Source organism: Schistocerca cancellata, chromosome 5 (assembly GCF_023864275.1).
Source record: "Schistocerca cancellata isolate TAMUIC-IGC-003103 chromosome 5, iqSchCanc2.1, whole genome shotgun sequence".
NCBI classification, from domain to species: Eukaryota; Metazoa; Arthropoda; class Insecta; order Orthoptera; family Acrididae; genus Schistocerca; species Schistocerca cancellata.
In genome coordinates, this window is record NC_064630.1 from 775,996,625 (window position 1) to 776,014,180 (window position 17,556).

The 17,556-nt window shown below is 41.3% G+C and overlaps 1 protein-coding gene across 3 annotated transcripts in view; it reads left to right on the forward strand.

The window, feature by feature from the left end:
* The window catches only part of LOC126187564 (protein bric-a-brac 2-like), a 127,581-nt gene that overhangs the window by 68,502 nt on the left and 41,523 nt on the right, over positions 1 to 17,556 (forward strand). The window contains exons 6-8 of one of the 3 annotated variants that reach the window (XR_007537757.1): positions 642 to 844; positions 9,447 to 9,629; positions 9,729 to 9,823. Coding sequence is in view for 2 of the 3 variants with exons in the window: in XM_049928720.1 (XP_049784677.1) it covers positions 642 to 844; positions 9,447 to 9,629 (386 nt within the window). In the remaining variant the exon portion in view is untranslated. The remainder of the gene's footprint in view (positions 1 to 641; positions 845 to 9,446; positions 9,630 to 9,728; positions 9,824 to 17,556) is intronic. The other 2 variants (XM_049928720.1, XM_049928721.1) reach the window with 2 other exon arrangements.

The window sequence follows — 17,556 nt, forward strand, 5'->3', positions numbered from 1 at the left end:
TGTAAACAGAGAATGATTGTGTGAGCCAACAATTTTAGTAACAGAAATTATGTAGTTGAACAAACAAATCAATGGATATGATGCCAGGGGAGGAAAACATATTTAAATCCATTGATATAATGATGAAGCAACACATAAATTTAAACTACCCAACACATATCCTAAAATCCATCAGTGTTCCTGGTATGTTCTCACAAAAAAGCTTCTAAACAACACTATAGAAGTGGAAAAATTAACTGAAAAAAAAAGTTGATATTCATACCACAACTTCCACTAATTTCAACTATTTTACCATTCAACTGTACAAGGCTGCAGTTTCTGGTAAGATTAGGGTGTAGTATGACTATCAGAAAATCAAAAGGGCAAACATTCCAGAGTTTTAGAGTGAATTTAGAAGAACCTGGTTTCTTTTGTGGATAACAAATCAGTGTGGTCACATGTTGGAAAAGCCACAAAACATTTTCATTTTTGCACCTGAAAGAAAAACACCAAATGTAGTTTATAATTTAGGTGTCACACAAATGAGATTGTTAATTGATCTTTTCTTTTTTTTTTTCAAATGCAGAAAACATATGAAAAAAAGACATAACGGAGCGTGTCCTGTTCAGCTAGTAATTTACTGTCTAATGTGTTGGCATAAGGTGGAGCAAGCCTGCAACAGGCTGCTGAGCAGTACAAAATACCAAAGACAGTGCTGTGGCGGCGTGTCCACAAGGAAGGTGCAGGTGTGGTGCTGAGCAGGCGGTCCAAGCTGCACCAGGGCCTGAGTCGGGAGAGGCGGCAGGCAGCCATACAGGCCCTGGAGCGCGGAGAGAACCTCAACGCTGTGTCCTCTGACTTGCAGGTGAGGCCTCAGGCTGTGACGCTATAATGTTAATGTTATTTCCCCATCAGATTCTGTGCGATCATCAGAGATAACACTACTCAGTCATGGAACAGGCCACAGTTTCCTGTGAATGTGGCTAGTCCATTTTGCCCTGAAATTATATAAAGACCATTGCACAATGTTTTGAATTGCCATTGCAATAAGGCCATAATTTTTTATGCTTCTTTCCCAGTTTTATGCCAATGTTTGTTTTGATCAATAAAATTTGCAAAGACAAAAATGCATCTTGACACATGACATGGCATTTTCCCACAATTGCCCACTGCCTCTGTAATCACAACATGACAGTCTTCTGCCTTGTAGAGAAGGTGTTCAGTTGTGATTAGAAACTAATACGCTGAAGCCCAAAAGAAACTTGTATAGGCATGCATAATCAAATACAGAAATATGTAAACAGGCAGAATACGGTGCTGCAGTCAGCAATGCCTATATGAGACGACAAGTGTCTGGCGCAGTTGTCAGATCGGTTACTGTTGCTACAATGGCATGTTATCAAGACTTAAGTGAGTTTGAATGTGGTGTTATAGTGGGTGCACGAGCAGTGGGACACAGCGTCTCCGAGGTAGTGATGAAGTGGGGATTTTCCATATCACCATTTTACGAGTGTACTGTAGTATCAGGAATCCAGTAAAACATCAAATCTCCCACATTTCCGTGGCCAGAAAAAGATCCTGCAAGAATGGGTCCAACGATGACTGAAGAGAATCATTCAATGTGACAGAAGTGTAACCCTTCGTCAAATTGCTGCAGATTCCAATGCTGGGCCATCATCAAATGTCAGCATGCTGACCATTCAATGAAACATCATTGATATGGGCTTTCAGAGCTGCAGGCCCACTCGTGTACCCTAGATGACTGCGTGACACAAATCTTTACACCTTGCCTGGGCCTGTCAACACCAACATTGGACTGTTGATGACTGGAAACATGTTGCCTTGTCAGATGAGTCTCATTTCAAATTGTATTGAGCAGATAGATGTGGACGGATATGGAGACAATCTCATGAATCCATGGACCCTGTATGTCAGCAGGGGACTGTACAAGCTGGTGGAGGCTCTGTAATGGTGTGGGGCGTGTGCAGGTGGAGTGACATGGGACCCCTGATATATCTAGATACGACTCTGACAGGTGACACGTACATAAACATCCTGTCTGATCAGTTGCATCCATTCATGTCTGTTATGCATACCGACAGACTTGAACAATTCCAGCAGGACGATGCAACATCCAACATGTCCAGAATTGCTACAGAGTGGTTCCAAGACCATTCTTCTGAGTTAAAACACTTCTGCTCGCCAGACATGAACATTATTGAGCATATCCGGAATGCTTTGCAGTGTGCTGTCCATAAAAGATCTCCACCCCATTGTACTTTTAGGATTTATGGACAGCCCTGAAGGATTCATGGTGTCTGTTCCCTCCAGTACTACTTCAGACATTAACCATGTACATGCCACATCGTGTTTGGCACTTCCGTGTGCTCGCAGGAACCCGACACGGTATTAGGCAGGTGTACCAGTTTCTTTGGCTCAGTACCAACTTTTCCATTTAACTGATTGTAAGAAAGACAAGAACACTGTAAAGGCTGAGACTGTCATTTGATTCTAAGCATTGTTGCGGCAGTGGTGCTGCAGAAGATTTTTTTGTAGTAGAGTTGCAAAGAATGTACTATTGATATGTGTGGTAGTTGCTGATGATGTATCCAACAAGTGAACTGAGAACTGAATCTTAACCTTAGTACTCCTGAAGTAGTGGTAAACCTAGTAGACAGTCCGCATGCAAAATCTGTGGTGTAAACAAGGTTGAGCTGGGTTGTATACAGATACCTGAATCTAGGACTGTACATTCTCGACGAATGGGGATGAGGAGTGTATCTTCTGATGTTTGTTGCGGCTGAAATTGATTTCAGTGCTAGTCAGCTGATCGTATCGAGCTGTCTGTGGTGGTGTGCTTAATCACAGTGTTGATTCTAGGTGGATAAATGTAATGTGTGCCTTAATTCTGGTTATCCTCCAGTGCAAGGCATGGAGGATACAGGAGCAGAATGTTAATGACATAATAACCAGACATCCTTCTTCCTCTTCCTTTTCTTCTTCTTCTCTGGTGAATAACAGGACATCACCTGTGCTGCTTGATGAATGCTCTGACTGTTGAGTCTGTTCTTCCAGAAGGTGCTCTGTCCATTCCTGCTTACCTGATGACATAACCTTGTTGCTGACGCTCCTTCACGAACAGTTACTGGTGCAGTGTTCCTACTCTCATGTAAGACCTAAACTTAAATTTTGTTTCAGACAGTGTGCTCTGTTCTGAATGTAATAAAAGTTATCTGAAAATGATAGGAAAATAGTTCTTTGTATAGGAAATGATTCACTATTGGTTTGATTCTTATCTGGTTTTATACTTAATTTATTGGGGTATCCAAAATTGTTGATCAAGTTATTGTATTATTCTGCTTAACTGAAGCAATCCAACAGTTGTATATTTTCTGTTTCCACTGGACACATATGAAAATTTAGGTTTTTACTCTTTGAGGTAAAAAATGTCCAATATGTATGTCATTAGAAGGAAACATTCCACGTAGGAAAAATATACCTAAAAACAAAGATGATGTGACTTACCAAATGAAGGTGCTGGCAGGTCGACAGACACACAAACGAACACAAACATACACACAAAATTCAAGCTTTCGCAACAAACTGTTGCCTCATCAGGAAAGAGGGAAGGAGAGGGAAAGACGAAAGGATGTGGGTTTTAAGGGAGAGGGTAAGGAGTCATTCCAGTCCCGGGAGCGGAAAGACTTACCTTAGGGGGAAAAAAGGACGGGTATACACTCGCACACACACACATATCCATCCACACATATACAGACACAAACAGACATATTTAAAGAACAAATATGTCAAACTCTTTGCCTTTACAAATGTCTGCTTGTGTCTGTGTATATGCGGATGGATATGTGTGTGTGTGTGCGACTGTATACCTGTCCTTTTTTCCCCCTAAGGTAAGTCTTTCTGCTCCCGGGATTCGAATGGCTCCTTACCCTCTCCCTTAAAACCCAAATCCTTTTGTCTTTCCCTCTCCTTCCCTCTTTCCTGACGAGGCAACCGTTGGTTGCGAAAACTAGAATTTTGTGTGTATGTTTGTGTTTGTTTGTGTGTCTATCGACATGCCAGCGCTTTTGTTTGGTAAGTCTCATCATCTTTCTTTATATATATATATATATATATATATATATATATATATATATAAAAAAAGAAAGATGATGAGACTTACCAAACAAAAGCGCTGGCAGGTCGATAGACACACAAACAAACACAAACATACACACAAAATCTAGCTTTCGCAACCAACGGTTGCCTCGTCAGGAAAGAGGGAAGGAGAAGGAAAGACAAAAGGATATGGGTTTTAAGGGAGAGGGTAAGGAGTCATTCCAATCCCGGGAGCGGAAAGACTTACCTTAGGGGGAAAAAAGGACAGGTATACACTCGCGCACACACACACATATCCATCCATACATACAAGACACAAGCAGGAAACATTCCACGAGGAAAAATATACCTAAAAACAAAGATGATGTGACTTACCAAATGAAAGTGCTGGCAGGTCGACAGACACACAAACGAACACAAACATACACACAAAATGACAACTGTTAACAGTTTGTTGCGAAAGCTTGAATTTTGTGTGTATGTTTGTGTTCGTTTGTGTGTCCGTCGACCTGCCAGCACTTTCATTTGGTAAGTCACATCATCTTTGTTTTTAGGTATATATATATATATATATATATATATATATATATATATATATATATATATAATAGAGGGAAACATTCCATGTGGGAAAAATATATCTAAAAAGAAAGATGATGAGACTTACCAAACAAAAGCGCTGGCAGGTCGATAGACACACACACAAACAAACACAAACATACACACAAAATTCTAGCTTTCTCAACCAACAGTTGCCTCGTCAGGAAAGAGGGAAGGAGAGGGAAAGACAAAAGGATTTGGGTTTTAAAGGAGAGGGTAAGGAGTCATTCCAATCCCGGGAGCGGAAAGACTTACCTTAGGGGGAAAAAAGGACAGGTATACACTCGCGCGCACACACACACACACACACACACACACACACACACACATATCCATCCGCATATACACAGACACAAGCAGACATTTGTCTGTAGGAATGTAGGTTGTCATCATTTTTCTATCAAACTTAATGGTAAGAAAGTTAGGAACACTGTTGTATCATAAGACACAAACAACATCATGGCCACAATGAACCAAAGTTTGTTCTTCTTCTGCATACAAGCAAACAGCAGTTAAGAACATAAACACAAACATAGAAACAATTCAGGTATAGATACAGCAGTTGCTGACAAATAATATGAACACAATATGAGGGCAAGTGTCTGCCTCACTGCTCTTATAAAGAGCAGGGCTCCAGTAAATAGTGCGGCGGGTGCCGTCACATGTGCACAAGTCATGTGGCCTACCACAGGCAGCCTCTGTTGGCTAGCCCACACAGATGCCATTGGTGGAACATTCGAAGTGTAGTGCGCCAGCAACCTGGTACTGTGGCACCTATCCAAGTATTGCGTACAGGGTTATAGGCTCCCTCCCCTCTTGGGGAAACAATGCTCCACCAATGTGAGTGTCAGGGCAACTGTTGAAACATCTGTGGCCTCTGCAGCGTGTGCCACAGGCAGTGATGGCAGTGGCAGAAGGAGACTCCAGGCTGGAACTGATGAGTAGGGGTAAAACTGGTGTGGCCTTGGTCATGCATGGTGACCGCTCCCCTGCAAAATTCTGTAAGAGAGCACCAGTGACAAGGGCGCTGATAGCATCTAAATATCCTGTTACTTGACACTGTGGGACTGTGCCAACAATGAAGGCGCCAGCTGCTTGGTTTAGAATGCCTGTGTTGAACGACCTGAAGGCACTGGTCCAGCTACCAGCTAGCGATGGAATTGATTGTGGCAGTGAAACGTCGTGGGAAGGCCGGGCAACAGGTGCTGGGGAACTGGACCCAGGGAGAGAGGCAGGAGGTCATGTCTGTCCCCACAGCAGGGACACCCTGCAAGGCCAGGACAGGTGCTGAGGGCAGAGGTGGCTTCAGTGGACCCACAATCCTCACTAATGCGCGAAGACACAGCAGGTCATGGTAGTGCGCCACCAGCCCATTACAGGTGCACACCATACAGAGGCAGCAGCCTTGGCAGCTGTGGACCATGGTCTGTGTACACTTTGGTGGCCACACCACCAAGCCCAGACCGCAGAGCCAGGAGCGAACTACGATGAGGGCTGCACCTTGGACATTCTTGGGGCAGCATGAGCAGATGGAGAAGGGTGCAGGGCTGACAACTGTTTCAGTTGGGCTCTGATCCCCCACTCGTGTAAAACAATGGGAGCTCAAGGAGCATGTAAGGTGTCATCCATGGAGGAATCTGCGTTGTACTTCTTCATTCGAACATTGAATGTGCTCGTGAGATTGTGATAGTAAGTAATTTTACTTAAAAATGATTAGAGTTCTTTGACATTTCTAGGGTGAGGCAGAGCTGTTACCATGACAACATGATGACGTAACGACTTCACACCATCTCGAAAACCCCCAAACCCCAAATAAACAATGGTTAATTGAAAAAAGTGTGACTTGGCCAAGTTGCATTTCAACCCTGCAGTATGTAAGACTGAGAACAAAGAGCGTATGTTATATTAATGATCTTGCATGGAATACATCTCTCACAATGATGTCATCAAGATAGTTTGTGCATCTCGGAACAGACATCATCAGTTGTTCCAAAAAATGTTGTCAAATCTTAGGACCTATAGCCACACCAAACGGGAGGCACTGGATATTGGAACAACCCAAAGTGCATGTTACTGAAAAGGAGCCATTTAAAATCCTCATCGAATGGAATCTGTAAACAGGCTTCAGATAAACCAATTTTGGAGACAAACTGACTCCTGACGAATTCAGCCAGTAACTTGTCTGGATGGGGCAAGGGTAGATGTTGGTGATAGATTGAGCATTAACTGAAACTTTAAAGTCACTGCAACTGATCAGTCAGTTTTTTAAACAATCACAGGGAGGTGGGATAGACCAGCCACTTGATGTAATAGGCTGTGAAACCCCAGATGACGTCAGCCTGTTCAATTCCGATTTCAATTGATTGTGCAGAACCACTGGAATAGGCCACACATGGTAAAAGTGTGGCCATGCTGTGAGTAATGTGGGCCGCAAAATTAGTGCCACAGCCTAATCCATCGGAGAAAAGAGACGAGAACTCAGAACACAGAGAATCTTACTGCTGTTAAGGGACCTGGAAATGAGGTACACCGTCTCTGAAATGGTAAAACCAAAAGCATTGAAAGTGTCCAGACCAAACAGATTTGTGGTGCCAGTATCATCCACTACCAAAAACGTCAGAGAAAGAACCAAAGATTTATATTTAGTGGAAGGCATAAACTGCCCCAAAATTGGAATATGGTGCTTGTTGTATCTCACCAGATGTCGAGTAACCAGAGACAATGCTAGAGATCCCGAATTCACGTAAGTGTGGGAGTTCAGTAAAGTAACTGCTGCACCTGTGTCTGCTTGTAGCCTGAGCTCACACACACTTCAAAAAAGATTGCACTGGAGGCCGACATTTGACATTCATGTTCATGTCTGCAGGATTGGCCTGAGAATGACACACAGATGCCGTATGTAGTTTTTTCGTAAAGTTGTTGCAAGGCACCCAGCACAGGGGATGTAGCCTGGCCACGTTGCATGAAACAGTATGGGCAACATGAGAGCATGGGGTGCTGCTATCGGTGTGGTGGTTGTTATTTGACAAGCTACTGTCCAGTGTGGCATGGAGGCTGTGTTTGTATGGCTGCCACATTGACCTCTCCCCAAGAACATCATGATAAGGGGGAAAGGGCAGTGGGTATGCCAATTGCGTGGAAGCCTGTGTGACGACAAGTTCATGATAGTAACTGTAAGATCCTGCTGCTGCTGCTCGAGGAGAGATTGAAGTACTGCCTCCATGGACAGAAGAACTGTAGGAACAATCAAATAGACTGAGAATGTGGAGCTGATTACCATACTTGTTGTCAGTTGTATCGTGGTGTAAGACACAAACAACAGCGCAGCAGCTGCAGTGATCCACAGCTAATTGTTTGTCCACATAAAAGAGAATATAACATTTGAGAACATAGAAATAATCCAGGTACTGATATAACAGTTGCTGACAAATAGTATGAACACAATGAGGGTGAGTGCCTGCAGCACTGTGCTTATAAAGAGGACGGCTCCGGCAGATGATGTGGCAGATGCCATGCATGTGTAGAAGTCGTGTGCCCCACTGCAGGTGGCCTCTGTTGGGTGGCCCTTGCAGATGTCGTTGCTGGAATGTTTGAAGTGTAGGGTGTCAGTGGCCTGATGGCGCAGCACATATCCAAGTATTACATACACGTGTTTAGCAACTGTGAAGGCAGTGAAATGGAATATGAATGTGAAAACTTGAAGCTGTAGTGCAGCTTCGTGAGTGTGGTTTCGAGCAGCAGAGCTATGGAGAACAGGGCAATAATGGTAGTGACTAATGAAATATTCGTAAGGTGAAATCAGAAAACAAAGTGGATGCAAAGTAGAAGTAGTGATAAGCCAAATTGAGAATCCCCTACCAAAATCCATAGTGTAAACAAATAAGAGGTATGTTTTATACAGGTATCTGAGTATAATTTACTCATGATGATTTCATACACAAATACTGGAATGCATATCAGATCACTGTGGCAGTTTCCTTCTTGTGCCTGGCACATTTCAGGCCTGGCCTGTTGCTCTGTTGTGCACCTCACACAAGAGCCTACAAAAGTCAACTCGGAGACTTGTAGCCCATCTTAAGAGATTAAACCAGTGAAAGAATGCACACTTGCAGTAAATACACTAATTGTATTTTCTACATTACATATATGGCACAATATGTCACTTGTGTGATACATTTTTATTTAGAATACATTACTGGTTGTCAGTTAAAATGTATGAAGTCCATACATTTTCATTTTAAGATAACACAAAAGACTTTGTTTTGTGAAGTAAGTACAAAAATACAGTCATAGCAGATACTTATAAAAATATGAATATAAATTTTTTCTTTTATCTCCATGTGGTTCTAGGATATCTTTTCTAGTGCAGGGATGTCTATCAGCCCTGATAAACTGAACAGAATTTTTATTGGTTAAAAGAAACTTTATTCAGCTTTATGTTACTGAGAAGTTATATGGTAAGTGATAGGCATGTAAACAAACCATAGACTTTGAATGACTTGCCATGCACGTTTTAAGAGTTGCAGCTATCTTCTTCTTTACTTTCAACTTTTTGAAGTAGAAATGCATAGTTAGAGGTCTAGTGACATTAAATTCAATGTGTTTATTTTATGAAAAATGACACTGTCATATTTCAACAATGCAGAGCTTTTTTGTATCTGGACTTATTGTGGAATGTAGTTTTCATGTTCTCTCTCACTACATAGTTCATTTGCATATTTAACATGGAGCAGTTGGATTGTACCTAACAGATACCCAAGAAAACACTGTATCGTGAGAAGGCCCGCCTGGTTGAAGCAGGTCGCTTACCATCAAATTGCATACGCAAGCGCTCTGGGACATCAGATGCATGTAAGCAGTTGAGGTTAAACGAAGCAGTAGCAGCGTGCCAACAGGGGAAAATGTCTCAGGCAGCAGCATCAGTTGCTTACCAGGTACGGCTCATACTCATTAACAATTTTTCCACATTTTTTTTTTTCCTGACTTGTCTTCTGGCATTTCCTGAATAATCTGTGATATCCTTCTAAAATTAGGATTTCAGAGGAATGGCTAGCAGGAATGGTAACATTTCATGTATTAGAAAGGAAGTTACCCGGGGCCTAAGTAAAAGAAGGCACAGTAATATAAGGTAAGATTGAAATTAAATTACATGTCAGAAACAGAGAGTACTTAAAACTTTTTTTTCAAAGAAGACCATAGTTCTTAATCAAAATATTAAAATGTTGAAACTGGAAATGAAGAAAATATTATGGTTTAGCTTCCCCCTTGATAACAAGGTCTTAACAGAGAGAGAGAGAGAGAGAGAGAGAGAGAGAGAGAGAGAGAGCACAGTCTCTGATTACGTGTAAGAGAAGAAAGAAAATCAGCTAAGTCCTCAAGGGAAGCATTGCAGCATTTGCCTTCTGAAATTTAGGGAAATCATGGAAAATCTAAACCTGTATGGCTGGACTTTCCAGTGTGCAAAGTGCAAATAGCTGCATTACTCACTAGATTCAAGACTGGCAGGAAGGGGCGGGGGTGAGAGAGAGAGAGAGAGAGAGAGAGTGCATGTGAGTGAGAGAGAGAGAATGAAGAGAATAGATGAAGTAAATGTAGAAGACAGAAGTAAAAAATGAAAATGGGAAAGTGAAAAGGAGAAGGTATAGTCCAAAGGATAATGGCACAAACCAGATGGGCGCAAGGAAGAATTTTTACCTTCAGGAGGCATAACTGCCAGTACTGGGACAGAAAACAAAACATGACTGTACTCACACCTTTCAAAATCGTATATGCCTTCTTTGGAGCAAAATGTGGGAACAACAATTTTCTTCACCTCTGCCTGCCTTACTCTTCAGACATGACAGATCCCGCTTAACCTGAGTAACAAGTGATCAAGTGATTCCCCCTCCACTCACACACACGCGTGCGCGTGTGCACACACACACACACACACACACACACACACACACACACACACAGAGCTGCCCCCTCCTTCACAATCCCCTGCCCTGAAGAAGGAAACTGGCCAGATCATCTGTTTCTAAGTGGATTTAGTAATTCATGTATACAATTTTCCTTTGTATAGTTAACTGCCTGCTTGATATGCAATAGCCTTTCCTCTAACCCCAGAGATGAGAGTTAAGGGTTTTGAAGTTTGGGGATAATGAGGGCCATTCAATAAGTTCATATTGCCCAATTAGTTAGTCAACTTGTATGTTTAACTAGTTATGTATCAACTGACCATTTTGTCCAACATCTCCAGAGGCATGTTGCCATACTTTTACCATGAGTGTAGATAAGTCTGTCTCCCCACAAACTGCAAGTTGCATTTTTGAATCTTCATGCCAGTGGAGATTACATCTACTTGACACTGCATATTTTGATTATGTTAAAGCAATTTATCAAGCACAAAAAAATACTAACATGAATACAATCATTTGCCTCATAATCACTGTGCCCATTTATAAAATTCTATTTTTCTGTCAAACTTCTCTTTGATCAATTTTTGCATGAGTTGCACTTTAAATTGATTCCAGTTATATGTTTGTGTTGCGCCACTGCTTGAAGATAAGAACTGACAGTCCTAGTACAATAAATAAATAATAAATCTTAATTAAGATATATTTATACTGTAAGACGCTTAATTCGTGAGGAAGATACAGCCCATGAGTGGGCCTTTACATCTATACACTGTACAAAGGATGTAGTGTCCAATCAATTATAACAACTCAGTAATATGAAGACTCCTGTGTGGAGTAGGTGGCCAGTACTGAGTCTGCTGTAGGTTGTTGACACACTGTAGCACACTCAATATGCTCTGCAGTAATCTGACTCAAAGCTAAACATGGACTGGCTGCTCGGCTCTGTGGATGGAAGTAACTACTTGCCAGCAGCAGCAGTGCACTGATGCTTCCTTCAAGGCATCGCCATAAGGTACGTAATGGTTGGTTGCTCCGGCAGGACAACTGTCCTCCCGGTTCTGTCAGTGTTGGTGCCAACAGTGAGACTTGTGCTTTAATACGTCAATGACACAACATTCCTCTCCCCCAAACCTTTGCACCATCACTATGTATGGCTGGTTCCTGGACCAGCGCCTGTTTTCAGAGGCTACCCATGCCAAACACTCTGAAAGTGTCCTGGGCCCAAAACCTTGTAGGGCTGGACGTACGGCTTCTGCAGTGGCTGCAAGAGATGGAGAAGAGTACAGTGACATTGACTGTGTAAGAGTTCTGCTAGCAACTGTCTCAAGACTTGTTAATGTTACGAAGTGCCGACAAATCCCTGTTCAATGACAAGTGTGATTGTGCTGGATGGATGCCCTGTGCATTACCCAGATATTCAACTTTCATGTGGAAAAACAAGCACTTTGCTTTATTGCACTTTAGTCCCATGTCAGAACAAACTTGGAACAAACACTGTTAAGTTGGCTAAATGTTCTGGTATTGTGTGACTAGACACAACTATATCATATTAATAGTTTGCACACTAAGAAACTTTCACAGTTAACTGCTCCAAAAACCATTGGAAAATGGCGGGAGGTGTTCCGCTGCTGAGAGGGACACACTGATACTAGTATAAACCCAAGTGCATGTTAAGTACAAAGAACCATTTGGACTGCTCATTCAAGTGTAACTGCAAGTACATCTATTGCAAGTAATTTTTTTTGAGAAGAAGTGATGCTGTCCCAATCTGTCCATCAATTTGTTGGGCCGAGGCAGGGGAATAGAGGTCAACAGTGTATGCAGGTTTACAGTGAATTTAATGTCCTGTTATAATCGTGAACTGCCTGACAGCTTTTTAATAACTACTAGGGGAGGTGCCCACTTACTTGCTGAAATCGGTTCAATAACACCACTGTCTTGCCACCATTTCAGTTCTTAAGTGACCTGATCATGAATGGCATAGGGACAGGCCATGCAAAATGAAAATGTGGTTGTGTGTCATCTTTTAAAGTCATGTGCACCTCAAAATCTGTAGTTTTCTCAGACCTTCATGAAATAGATCACTGTACTTTGCGCACAAATCATTAACATAGTCTTGAGGCACAGCAGTATTTATTTGCAACACATTGTACTGAATGGCTAGGCCAAACAAGTCAAATGAATGCAGACTAAAAATGTTTGGGCTGTCCCTAGAACACAAGACATGAAATAACAGTTTAAGTAACATTGCAAATTGTTGTTGGTAGGCTGCACAAGACCAGTGCTGGAATATTGTGACCATTGTATGCTGATAGACTGGAATTAGATTGCTGCAGCTGTGGGCTGCCTAACAGTTTATAAGTGTTTCTCTGCAGCAGAGTTATGGAAGCCCCTGTATCTAATTGTAGTTGCACCACACACAAATGTATATATACATAGTTTATTTCTCTGGTGTTGGATCACTTGTGAACGTTTATTTGAAGGCTGAGCCTCTGATTGTGCCTCTTGCACAGCTCAGCTGATACTACATTTACTTCTGTTGAGGAACATTGTGAAGTAGAGTCTGACTGTTACTTGGCACAATAGTTTTGCAAACACACAGTTTCAATCTGGCTGCACTTACCACAAGAAGAGCACTTCTCTCCTGCATGTGCGCTGTATATGGTCATGTGCTGTGTAGCACTGCAGGCACATGTTCTTGTATTAGATCACCAAGTGGCATATGTACTGTGTGACTGACTGTTGTTAACACTTGACTTTGCATGCCGCTAGACTTCTGATTAGATAACAGTGTGTGTTGTGCCCTTTGAACTACAGAAACGTCTCGAACCTCTAAATCTATCTCTGCTATATCTTCAGTGTTCTGAGTCTCATTGATAGAAAAAACAGTTTCTAAATCAGAATTTGGTGTCTTCAAAATAACAATCCTCATTCACACATCCGTTACATTTTGGGTAATTGCACCACTGAGCAAGAGCCTAAAAAATTTTTATCTGGCAGCTGCTACATGCACCTCAGTGTCTATGTACTCATCTAACTTCTGAAGTAATGACTCATAACCAACGTCCTCCAGATGAGAGTCCAGAGACAGTTTGAAGCACTACCAAAACACTTCAGCACCCACATTTGAAAGGAAATAAGCCTTGCACCATATTCCAGTTATGTCATAGACAGAGAAATTCTCTTTAAATTGGGCACAATATTTGGCCTAGTCCTCATGCTGGCCATAAAATTCTCGGAATTTGATTGTAGCTGTAGTTCATTGAGGTACAGCTTTTGTTGCAAGTACTTGCATAATTTGAATGACACTCTGCACCAGTTGTCGAATCCATGGCCCTTGCAACTGAACCACATCTATCAGAAAAAGTTCTTGTGCTGGCACAGACATGATAATTCACTAAATCAAACACACAATAAACGAAAAATGTCACTATTGATAGTGGAAGAACACAACACTGTAAGGTCACTTTTCTTGTTGACAATGTCTTGTCATTGCTCGGAGGTAGAAATGGGCAGTCCTAAAACAGTAAATAATGGTGATACAATCTTAATTAAAACATATTTATTCTGTAAGAGACTGAACTTGCAACGAGGGTGCAGCCCATTAGTGGGTCTTTACATCGGTATGCTGTACAAAGTACACAGTATCCAGGTCATTTATAACTGTTGAGTAGTATATAAAGCCCTTCTGCATGGAATAGGTGGCCGGCACTGTGTTCGCTGCAGCTTGTTGACACTATACCACACTCAGTGTGCTCCATAGTAATCAGACTCGAGGGCAGATGCAGATTAGCTGTTCAGCTCTGCAGATGGAAATAAATATTCTTTTGCAGCAGTAATTTCTTTGAAGGTGAGACCATAGAGTGCATCTTGGTTGGTTGCTCGGGCAGGCAGTGAATTTTGTACTAGTGGTGTCAGTGATAGTGCCAACTGCGAGACTTAAGCTTTGGTATGTCGATGACGACACAGTTTTCCTGATGAAGTAAACTGAACTTTTGCTTATCCCACATTTGACTTCCAGTTAAATGAAGCATTTCTTCCTTAGTTCCTCATCATTTTCACCAATAAAATCCTCATTGTTTTTGCATCGGGAATGATAGGAGATCTTGCATCCAACTGCACATTGGCACACCTTGCCTATTGAAATTTGGTTAGCGACTTAGCAGCTGGGTTCCTGACAGGAAGATGCTTTGCATTGAACACATCTACTGTATACCAGTGTCAGACAAAAAAATAATAATTTCCATGTAGACTTTGCTTCCTTCTCCAGGGTTCAGAATGGAGCTACATACTCTGGTTGTAAGGTACTCAACAACTCTCACCAAACATAAAGCAGGGAATTGGGAGTGCCTACCAATTCAAAAGAAAATGAGAAAGATACCTCATTAGCAACTCATTCACAAAAACCTGATCATCGAGATTCATGGATTCAAAAGTTATGTTAGCTACATGGCAAATAGCAGCTTTTGTTAAAGAGCTGTATGACTAGTAATAATATTCAATAAGCAGGGGGAAGTGTTTATATATGTAAAGATACGAATATAATAGAGGGAAACATTCCACGTCGGAAAAATATATCTAAAAACAAAGATTTTGAGACTTACCAAACAAAAGCGCTGGCAGGTCGATAGACACACAAACAAACACAAACATATACACAAAATTCAAGCTTTCGCAACAAACAGTTGCTTCATCAGGAAAGAGGGAAGGAGAGGGAAAGACGAAAGGATGTGGGTTTTAAGGGAGAGGGTAAGGAGTCATTCCAATCCCGGGAGCGAAAAGACTTACCTCAGGGGGAAAAAGGACAGGTATACACTCGCACACACACACATATCCATCCGCACATACACAGACACAAGCAGACATTTGTAAAGGCCGCCTCGACTGACATATCTGCCCAAACTCTTTGCCTTTACAAATGTCTGCTTGTGTCTGTGTATGTGCGGATGGATATGTGTGTGTGTGCGAGTGTATACCTGTCCTTTTTCCCCCTGAGGTAAGACTTTCCGCTCCCGGGATTGGAATGACTCCTTACCCTCTCCCTTAAAACCCACATCCTGTCGTCTTTCCCTCTCCTTCGCTCTTTCCTGATGAAGCAACTGTTTGTTGCGAAAGCTTGAATTTTGTGTGTATGTTTGTGTTTGTTTGTGTGTCTATCGACCTGCCAGCGCTTTTGTTTGGTAAGTCTCAAAATCTTTGTTTTTAGATATATATATGTAAAGATATTTACTTGGAAAATACCATTGTAATCAAGTAAATACCGGGTGTCTCAGAATGAGTATCAAGGTTTTAAAGCTTTGTAGCATTTACTACATTCAGCTTACACTTAAAAGTAATACATCTAATGAAAGAATAAGTTAGACAGTTTTCCTTACAAGTGTTCAACACGAGTACCATTCGTCATACATTGAGTTGATAGGTGAGTTCTTACCAAAGCTCGGCCAGTGAGTCTAGAGTAATTGTTGCAACAACTGCTTCAATCCTGTTTCTTAAGTCGGGTACATCAGCTGGTAGCAGAAGAATGTATAAAAACTGCATGGTGTCAGATTTGGTGAACATGGAGGCCAAGCTCTGTCATGCGGCCTCTTATGGCCAATCAAGCAGTCAAGCAGTCAAGTACAACATAATTTAACCACTCGCATACTGAATTACACCAGTGAGGTTGTGTGCCATCCTGCTACTAAATAAAGTTCTGTGGTTCAGCTTCTTTGAATTGAGAAAAGAGCCATAGTTCAAGCGCATCAAGATAAGGAACACCAGTTGTAGTTGCTTCACCAAAGAGAAAAGGCCTATAAACTTTTCACTGGGACATGGCACAAAAAAAATGTTCAATTTAGGGAAGTCTCATTGCAATTGTACCATGTCGTGGGGGTTTACTGAAGTGCAGATGTGCACATAGTGTATGTTCACATTATTTCCACATAGGTTCGATGTCAATTTGTCATTCAATGTGATGTGATTTATTGTCATGCAGAAATATTTTTTTTTTTCAAACTTAGACATAAACCATAGTCTGGAGACTGTAGAGCTTGTAACAACTGCAAACAATAAGGACATAGTTGTAAGTGTCTCCTTAAAAGGCTCCACACAGTCATCAATGGGATTGCTAATTTGTGACGTGTCTTCCAAACTGATTTCTTGTGTCTGCTCATGAAAGACTCTCTAATTTGTTCAGCATGTTATTCCATCACTCTTGGTCATCCCGCAGCGAAGATAGCTGGTACCTTCAAACTGATAATATTTGGAACTTAATATGAATAGCACATTGCACTGTAACAACATATTCAGGCCCTGCAAACTGTAAAACACAGAAAGCCTTCTGTTCACTATTTGCCATCTTTGCTCCTAATGTTTTCTAACGGAAGAGACAGGAATCAATACATGTGCATACATATACAAATGGAAATGTCTGAGTTGCTCTTTCATTCAGTGTATTACTTATGATTGTAAGTTGAATGCAATAAATGCTACAAAATCTTAAAACCACCATATTAATTTTGAAACACCCAGTATTAAGCTCCTAATAGAAGGTAAACAGCAGATATGTAGTTGCAGGAATAATTAATCCAGCAATAGACTGTAGTGTGGTATGCATTACCATTGGTACTTAAGTTTATATCTGAAGTTACTCTCACTGTTGAGTCTTCCTATGTCGATTACAAATGTGTATTCCTATATGTTGAAATAAAAAGTAATTCTGCATACTTCAGTGGTGTGTACATTATTTTATATGATGTGCAAGTATATCCTTAATGCACATGATTGGGGACCCTGAAAATGAAGAAACAAGTATGAGTGCGAACAATTTATTTTGTGGGTAGTTAAATATGGCGCCATGACAGTTAAAGACACTCACAATCAGTTGCCATCAATGACAAGGCTAAAGAAATTCTCCATGAAATCTGCAAACACAGAAAGAGAACTCAGTACAGTGCAAAGAACTAAACACGAAAACAGTACA